This window comes from Entamoeba invadens (genome assembly GCF_000330505.1).
Source record: "Entamoeba invadens IP1 unplaced genomic scaffold scaff_1105074724328, whole genome shotgun sequence".
In the NCBI taxonomy this organism is placed as follows: domain Eukaryota; phylum Evosea; order Mastigamoebida; family Endamoebidae; genus Entamoeba; species Entamoeba invadens.
Window position 1 is genome coordinate 35779 of NW_004440100.1, and position 9446 is coordinate 45224.

Consider the following 9446-nt stretch of genomic DNA (forward strand, 5'->3'; position numbering starts at 1 on the left):
TGGTTCAGTCAACCCCTTTACATTTGTCTTTATTGAACTCTGTGATGCCTTCCTCACATTGCCACGTCGAGTAAGTCTTCGACGACCAGGGTTTTGGGAAGTTGAATGTAAGGAACCCACATATACTTACTAAAATCATGAAGATGACAAATAAAAACAGAAAGCCAATCTTTGACAACTTTGACAACAAAAGCTTCGGTTCTTTACTTGTCGTTCCAGTGTTGTTCATCTCTTATTACTTTCAAGTTTCTTTTTTTCTTGTTCTATTTCATAGCTTTTTTTATTAACTATTCCTTTACAATCTTAAAATGTCAAATCGATATTATTATCCTCTTTCACTTTTGTCATCCAAATAACAAAAACCAATTTTACATCACTAGTTATTTTATAGCTTTCAAGATAATTTCGAGTTAATATAAAAATTAGTTTTATTAAAATATTTTGTTTTAGGAAAACATATTTCATATAAAAGAAAAAACGAAACATGAAATTCCAAAACGTTTATACATATAAATCAATGCTGTAACATATAAAATATTAATTTTAATTATATTCTATAGTACATTTGATGATAAACAATCACATCAAAAACTCACAAACCGAAAGAAGACTTATTTAAACTAATGAATCGTTAATTCACTCACTCAGTTGGATGTTTTCCATCTTCTTTCTTCTTATGTTGTTCACTCTTTCTTTTGCAAACTCACATTGCAAATACGGAAACCTTATTAATTGCTCCAGAACAAAACAAGTCTGCCAATTAAAAAATTCGTCATATGAAGTGTGTTATAACACTTACAGAGAATGTATCGAGCAATATCATTGCGCCTCAAAGAAAATGACTGTATAATAAACTTTTGTAAATGCCTTTTGTTTGAAACTATTCTAATTATTTTTTATATAAAATTTTAATAATTGATATATTAATATCATAGTGTTCAAAAACTAGAAGTGCCAAATATATTTGAAAAATAATTATCTATTTACATTAATAATTAATAAAAAGAAATGGTCACTTAGCGCAGTGGAAGCGCATCTCCCTCCGGAGGAGAAGGCCGTGGGTTCAACCCCCACAGTGACCGTTTTTCATTTTAGTCTTTTTTTAATGGGTCTTTGAGTTTGAGGTCAGATCGTTTTTAGATGGACCATTATTATTCACAATTGAGAGCAAAACAAACAAAACAAAGTAAAATCAATCACACAAATCGACGATGTCCATTCTCAGGTCGATCTTTTGGAGAATGTGGACGTGGCGGGGTAGTATTGACCATCGCCGACCATCGACTGGGTCGCTGTTGAGGAAGGACAGGTCGTGGTATTGCTGCATCATCCTGTGGAGTTCTGTGTTGTCTGGGTCGTACAGGTTGACTGTGTATCCGCCGACCTTGCAACCAACATCGCCACAGCCTGGGAGCAGACTGTAATATGTTGCACGGTTTTCTCCTTTCATCTCACGGGTTGCTGTTCGCTGGTCGTCGACTTTGTAGAAGGACTTCTTCCCGTCAAGCAGCTCGTACTCCTCTTCGGACATAACCATCGATGGATAGACTTCGATGTCACTCAGAAACACACTTTTCACAACACCTTTGAAGTTTTTCCGAATGTCGTCGAGATACCCATTCATCTTCCCCAACTCGCTGCTCCCAATCTCTCCAACCTTGCAGAACGTCACCTCCCACTCCTTTTGTGTTGTCTGTTGAATGAAACACAACCACCGATCTATCATCTCCTCCAACGTCCCATCAACTCCGCTCTCTAACAACTCCCCAGTGAAAGAAACCATCACACTCACCACCCCACCTTTCCGTTCCTTGTACGCAACATAGATTTTGTGGATGTAGACTTTCTTCGGCGATATCACAAACAGTGGCTCGTTCAAAAGCACTCCACTCACATCAAACTCAGGAAGTGCCTGCGATGCTGAGTGTGGATACTGCGACGGGTGGAATGTCCTTGTCGCGTTGTACATGTAGCAGCCCAACCGTTGGCTTGTCCTTTCCACCTCTCTGTCAACACATTTCTTGCTCATGTAGACAACACGCTCGCCAATGTCACTCAACTTGCTGTCTGACAGCATCGCGCTGCGAACAACAAGTGACTTGCAATACCCTTCCAACACTCCAATTACAACATCATGCACAACTACCACATACGTCGATGACACATCCCTCACATCAATTAGCGCCTTCTCAACACAACTCGACACCTCAGAGACGTCAAACACATCATTCACAACACCGCCGTTGATCACATTGATGTCTCCAAGATACCACGCCATGTATTCGTACTCAACCTCTTTCAGTAGTACCTCCATATACTCACTTGAAATGTCTGATGATGCTACAAAGATGCACTCAACATTCTTCTCAGAAGAGAAAGGGGCAAGTGTGTCGTTTTCCCACCTTGTCAAATTCTCCCATGGTGCCTCCATCAGAAGGTGTGTGTTTGCTGTGTTCTTGAACTCTCTCACCCCACCAACCACAACAAGTGGCGTCTCAAGTCCAATTGATGTCTGACTTGTTTGCACAGTCTGCAAAAACGGAAGTGGTGCAACATAGTACGCACCTATCAGTTGGTCGACAAGACTGCCTTCTCGTGGGTCTTCTGTGCTGTTTGGAATTGTCACCTTTCCACTTTCAATTCCATCCACTACAACTTGCAGTGTGCGGAAAGCAGACGCAGTGTCATCAACACAATTGTTGACATCACCGCCATAATACTCGTAGTCACACAACCTCCCATCTCTCACAACAAGCCTTCCAACAGTCTCCTTACTTGCTCCTTTCAAACACTTTTGGAACATGTTATATATTGTATATTCGGTGACATAAACGCAGTTGTCCTCAATGGGGCTGTGCACAAACTCCATTCCCTCATCGATGTGGACATTGTGCTGTCGATGTATTCCATGCAGACGAATTCGTTTTGGTGTGTAGACCACCTGTGGAAAGACGCGGAACTCTGGCGGCAGTGGAAAGCACTTTGGTGTGTTCACTTCGCGCGGGTAGTCGACATTTTGTGGAGGCACTTTGGTTACCATGGGTTTCACGCCCTTCCTCTTCTCGCGCTTTGTCTGGAAACCCCCTGTTGGTTGGTGATAGGCAACATATGCAGTGCTCAAGTTGCTCTGTCTGATGAAGTGATCGACGGGTGGAATTGTCATCTTTTCGAGGAAGCAAGCAAGGCACAACGCACTCTCACTACCACACAACGCAACATGACTTAACTGCGGAAGACGCCGCAGTGTCTCTGTAGGCCGCGTCACCGTCACGGTGTTGTTTGGGAGTGTCACCTCGATGACAGAAGACATCGATCGGAACACAAGAAGTCGTCCAATTACGTCGTCCTCAAGTGACAACACAACACCCCCAACATCTTCGACATCAACCAACTCAAGTGCGCGGCGCAGCATCTCGCCATGGTGTTTCACGCATTCCATTGCTCTCTGTTTTCTTTGTTCTCAAAACCGCCAATATATGAAACGCACTTTTGGGACACTTTCATCTATTTCTGTATAAGTTGTGCCAAAAGTGTGTTATCTCTTTTTCGACCAACCACACCAAGACTGATATTAAACCAATATTGACTATTTTGTATCAAATACAATCAAGTTCATCACATCAAAGAAGACAAACTGACTTGATTAAGAAGACAGCACTGGGCATAACATAAAAGGCGTACAAACGACAATAACTTATTAATAACAACGGGTGATCAAAATTTCCACTGCAACTGAGATGCTTGATCGCCCCACCCGCCAAATGATGGTGGTTGAGTGTCGTGTGTTTGATTTGTGGATGTCGTGTTCTGGTTTTGTGCGTCTGCTTGTGCAGTTTGTTGTGTTTGGTCGTCATTCATCGATTGTGGGACGTTAAACTGTGGCATGTCGTTTCCCATCATGTTGAATCCAAAAGCAAACGAAGCGGGATTTGGCATGAAAGTTTCTTGAAGGCGTTGCATTTTAAGTTCTAAAGAATCCTCGCGCAGTTTGAGTTGATAAAGCATTTCTTTGAGTGTATTGATCTGAGTGAGTGTGTCAATGTTCTGTTTCTGCAACTGGACAAGTTGAGTCAAAAGTTGTTGGTAAAGAACTGTCGTGTTGTTCTGTTTCTTGCGTTGCGAAGCGGGTTTCTTGCGTTGAATGTTCTTCAACAACTCCATGTGGCCTTGCACAAAGCTCTCGTGTTGGAAGCGATACTCGTCTTCTGTCTGTTTGTAATTATTTGATTGAAACGCGTTGTTGATACAAACCTTTTTAAAGCCATAGAGTGTGAGCTGACGTGTGAAGCCACAGAAATTTGTGTGCTTGTAATACTTTGGGAGGATCTCCTTTGAGAACGCAACGGGATCGACAATTTCGAAGGAGTGTCCAGAATCTTTCGAAGACCACCTAATCTTGTTGTAAGTCGGTTTCTGTGAAACAAACTGGCTTGAAATGTTTTTTATACTATATTAATACTACACTTATAGTAATAGTAAAACAAACATATCGATCGTTGTCTTTGAGGTCGACCATTTGGTAAAGTATTGAAACAAAGGACACTATTGTCCCACGAGTGTTCTCTCTCTCGTCTTTTTCAAATTGGTCATCAAATTGTTGCCCATCCATTTCATCGTCGTTGAACTCTCTCTCCATCACAACCAAATGAGAAAGGAGTCTTTCTTGCTTTGTGGTCCAAAAATAGAACAATAGAGAGAAACCATCAATATAATAAGTGTCTAGTAAAAGAGATTAACCCTTGCAAAAAGGGCAACTCGCAATTTGAAAAAGCACCAACATGGCTCGTCGTACAAAGAAGGTTGGAATTGTCGGAAAATACGGAACAAGATACGGTGCCTCCCTTCGTAAGGTGATCAAGAAAATCGAGATCGCCCAACACACCAAATACGTCTGCCCATTCTGCTGCAAGGAAGCCGTCAAGAGAACCGCTTGTGGAATTTGGGAATGCAGAGCCTGCAAAAAGCAAATCGCTGGTGGTGCCTTTACAATGTCTACTATTTCTGGAGCCACTGTGAGATCGACTGTCAGAAGATTGAGAGAGGCCAGACATGCTCAATAATCGATTTGTTGGTGTTATCGTTTTACTTCTAAACCTACCTAAAACGTCCCTTCTAGTTTTTCAATAGAACAGTTAAATTGGTATATTTATTATCCAACTATCAATATAGAAAACAATAACATGCCAAATTAACAACAATAGATATATTTTAATCACAACACCCTTTGCTGCCCGTCTTGTGGAGTTTGTTTATGCATATTATAAACAACATACAGTGATATGAACAGTTTGTTACTACGCTAGTGATATATTTTTTATTTTAATATAAATTTATAGATAAAAAAATTTTATGAAAGAGATTACAAAAGTAAGACAAAACTTACAGTAGTTTAAAACCTTAAATTAATTTTTAAAGTTCTATAGAGTATTATATTAAAAAAGTTAAATGAAAAACAAAACATAGAAAAAAAACTAAAAGAGTAAATGATACATTTAGGCAACAAAGACAAATTCTGCTGTCGTTAGAACCACAGATGTTTTAACTTGCAGTTGGGAAGCCAAGTATGTATTAACAATACTTCCACACATTTTTATCTGTTCGGTATCATAAATACAAATTCCATTAGAATAAATCCACACATTACCTTCATAGCCATCTACTGTTTCATTCTCAGCTATTACGACATACCCAAATTCAAGTAAAATATCCATGAGAAGTCTGACCACTTCTCTTCTTTTAGTTGGTTGAATTCTTCTTTTTGCTGTTTTCTTTGTGGTGTTTCCACTCATAAATTCGTACTGAGTTTTCTCTTTTGAGAGTGTTTGAATGTATTGCAGAACATTGATAGTATCAAATCGATTAAATTCGAGTTCTTTGATTTTAATGAATTGTTTGGTCATACGAGAGAGTCGATGTGGTCTGCCAATTGTTATTTTGCAGTGTTTGGTCAGAAGAGCAATTAGTAGTGATTGGAGGTCTGCCTGAAAGTTCATCGCGTCGTTTTGTCTTTCTTTGAACTTTGGTTGGTTTGCATTCTTTGAATTTATCGCTGCCTCCTCGCTTTTTCCACAAGTTTGACTTGTTTCTAAAAAGGTATGAGAGTTGGTCCTGCAAATGGGTTGGTCCATCTTTTGTGAAGGATAGTTTTCATCAGTTTAAACAGTAACTTCACAGAGTAGAAAATAATAATAGATAATGAATTGGTAGCTTGATTGATGTTCGTTTATTCATTGCAAATAAAACAATCTCTTTTTCTCTTGAAAGACATATCGAAGGTTTTACAACCGTAGTTGTGTCGTCTATTTTTGTTCATTTTGTGCGAAAACATTTCCAAAAGAATAAAGAATTGATAAAATAATGGACGGTTTGGTATGGATACTTTTTGTCTCGAGATTGTGGAGACAAAAAGTTTTCGATCTGGTATCGTTTAAAATAGATAAACCCAATTTTTAAACAGTAAATCGTAAATTAGTAAAATAAAAGCAATCTCTCGGGATTATTTATTTTCGTTATTTTGTTTTATTCAAACATACTATTTGAAATGGTTATTATATTATAAAAAAAACAAAATAAAAATATGTTGAAATGGGTGGATGAAAAGATGAACTGTTGTTTTGGGATGAAAAAAAGGATCTGATAATACTTTGAGCGAATTATAGGGACATTTAGCCGCTTTTTGTTATTCAATTTGAAGAAAATTGGAAGTGGGTGAATTCCGGTACATCGTCACAAAAATTGAATACAATTGATCTTTATTATTTTTATTTTATAAGAATAATATTATAAGTATTGTAATTTTTTGGATTACAAAAATAATATAATTAACAAATAATTAATTTAAAATAGTTTAATGTTACTTAACGAAGGTCTAATGAAGTAAATGTAATTTAAAACGAATTTGAAAAAATGAAGAAGAGCTTTATGCAATCCAAAAAGTCCAATTAATAAAAACGAACATTGGCACTGATTGTTGATTCAATTTATTCAAATGCTTGATAACTTTTTTTCGTTTAAAAGTTGTTTGTGTTAAAACCAACAAGTGTTAATGGGAACAAACAGAAGAAAACCCCGTTTTTAAAGAGGGGTCATAAAATAGATAAAGTATTGACCACTATTTTTATGTTTTTCAACAGTCCTCATATTAAAATAATTAAAAGGGAAAAGTTATGTTTTACAATCCATTTAAAAATTATGAAATTTTTTTTATTTAATCATGTTCATTATTTACATCTAAAAAGTTAAAACATAAGCAACTGTTCATTTTTTTCGGAGATACAACCGTAGTTTTTAAAAAGTTTATATTTAACCCTTTTGAACATTATTTTTTGCAATTTATATCAAGATCAATTCAATAACGATTTACCAAATAAATACAGTAAAACCTCTCAAGAGCGGGCATTTTTAGCCAATCAAACCTTAATTACCGCTCGATAGAGAACTCTATTTTTAGTTTCAGTCTAAAAAATGCCCGCTCTTGAGAGGTTTTATTGTACTGGTATAATCAATTTTAAAAACAGTAGATTCTATCAAAACTACTTGTTTTGACAAAAATAATTGTCCACATGAATTAATCAAATAAAAAAAGTTAACAATTTGAAAAGTTAAATAAATTACTAATTTAATTACAATTTAATTATTAATATTATCAATAAACAATTAATTATTTATTAATAAATTCAAATAATAAATTTCATTTATTATTTATTTCATAAATAAAAATACCATTTCAAATAAATTCTAATAATTTATTTTTTGCTTTATTGTTTGTAAAATGATTTTGACTATAAACATATTTTTGTTTTATAATTTTGTTGTTTGAATAATTTAAAGTGCTGTTTTAAAGTTGATAAATACATTTGAGTAAGATTAAAATTCATAATTTTTTAAAAATCGAATGATTCAAATTTTTAAAAAACAAAACAAAAATCTTATACATCTTTGCTAATTTCTTCAAGTTGTTTTCTCATTCTTTGGTCTCTATTATTGATGAGTTCTTCGATTTTGTCCTGAGAAACTTCAATATCCAGTTCTTGATGGTTTGCTATGTCGTCGTTGAGTAAAATAACAATTTTACCAACTTGGTCGAATGTTGGTCTATTTTTTGGTTCTTGTTCCCAACATTTTTTGACCAATTCCTGGTATATGGGAGGCATACCATTCTCCAGTTTCAGTCTTTTTCCAGACTCAACATAGTTTTTAATTTCAAAGACAGACCGAAGCTCGTTGTAAGGCTCGTCCTGGTAAAAAATTTCCCAAGCAGTAATACCATACGAGTAAACATCACCTGCAAATGTGTACTCATCGTGGAATGTTTCGGGAGCAGCATAAATCGGGGTTCCAAGTCCTTTATCTTGTCCTTTACCGATCGTCCTTTTAGTGAATCTTGACGTACCAAAATCTGTAATTTTGATTGAACATGCACTGTTTGGATCCAATGAGTTAACAAGCAAATTGTCTGGCTTTAAGTCAAGATGCATAATTCTGTTTTCATGCAAGAATTGCATTCCACGAGTTGTATCAAACAGCATCCTCACTTTCAATTTGTATGGGAGTTTGATGTAGTCTCTCTTGTCCTTACGCAAATACTCTCCAAGTGAACCCAAAACAAAGAACTGAATGACCATTGAGACTTGTGGAATGTATGTCACTGAACCCATATAACTCGCGATAAACGGATTTCGAAGTTTGCTCATAATTTCACATTCTGCAGTAACTTCTTTCTTTAGTTCCTTCATATCTTCATCGCTGAGACTTTCCCATCTAAATTGTTTGACTGCGACGGGAACACTTCTATAGCTGCCAATATACACTTTGCCCATTGCTCCTTCAGCTATGGGGAACTCGGACATGTTCAATTCGTCTAAGTCAATATGTGTTGAACTTGCCGCATCTGTTTTAATTGTAATCTGATTGTGGATTTGTTTTCTGACATTCTTTTTAAGGTACTCCATTTTCTTTTCGTCGGAGTTTGTCCAATTTTCAAAACTCTTGTCTTTGAGAAGATTTGATATTTCAATCAATGTTCTCTTTGATTTACTGAACCACACCGTGTATGGGATCTTCAAATCACGGACTTTTGTTGAACAGAAGATGGTCACATAAGAAGTCACTGTTTTTGTTGTTCGGGCAGAAAGAATCACAACTTGTGGTTCAAAGTGGAAAATGTATTTGGGGGAATTTGGAGTGTGGAATATGAGTAACATACTAGTTATAAGTTTTTGCTCTGAACATGACATTATATTATAAAACAAACTATTTGTTTCTGCTCAAGTTTTTCACTTCAATTCTTTCAAACCGGGTGTCCAATATATTAGTTGCTTGACTGTCATTTCCATAGTCGAGATTTACAGGGTCCATAATATATTTTGCCATCTTACAAGGAGGTGTTCTAGTAGATCCCGAGATGTAGAAGTGAAACATAGGTTGTTGTGTTTTGTAAACATTAA

At 36.3% G+C, this 9446-nt stretch overlaps 4 protein-coding genes across 4 annotated transcripts; all 4 read right to left on the reverse strand.

Moving 5' to 3' along the window:
- Window positions 1-1192: 1192 nt before the first annotated feature.
- Window positions 1193-3439, reverse strand: EIN_315010 (hypothetical protein; the record flags this gene model as incomplete). Its single annotated transcript, XM_004253645.1, has 1 exon — window positions 1193-3439. One exon carries the CDS (start codon window positions 3437-3439, stop codon window positions 1193-1195), a length of 2247 nt encoding a protein of 748 aa, XP_004253693.1.
- Window positions 3440-3714: 275 nt separating this feature from the next.
- Window positions 3715-4636, reverse strand: EIN_315020 (heat stress transcription factor A-6B, putative; the record flags this gene model as incomplete). The annotated part of the gene is made up of 2 exons (XM_004253646.1): window positions 3715-4395; window positions 4487-4636. The coding sequence occupies 2 exons, from the start codon at window positions 4634-4636 to the stop codon at window positions 3715-3717; spliced, it is 831 nt and encodes a 276-aa protein (XP_004253694.1).
- An 856-nt stretch (window positions 4637-5492) lies between these two features.
- On the reverse strand, window positions 5493-6128 carry EIN_315030 (hypothetical protein; the record flags this gene model as incomplete). The annotated part of the gene is made up of 1 exon (XM_004253647.1): window positions 5493-6128. One exon carries the CDS (start codon window positions 6126-6128, stop codon window positions 5493-5495), a length of 636 nt encoding a protein of 211 aa, XP_004253695.1.
- Window positions 6129-7928: 1800 nt separating this feature from the next.
- On the reverse strand, window positions 7929-9444 carry EIN_315040 (protein tyrosine kinase domain containing protein; the record flags this gene model as incomplete). The annotated part of the gene is made up of 2 exons (XM_004253648.1): window positions 7929-9204; window positions 9254-9444. Coding segments are annotated over 2 exons (1467 nt in total), but the record flags the coding sequence as incomplete, so codon positions are not given.
- Window positions 9445-9446: the final 2 nt, after the last annotated feature.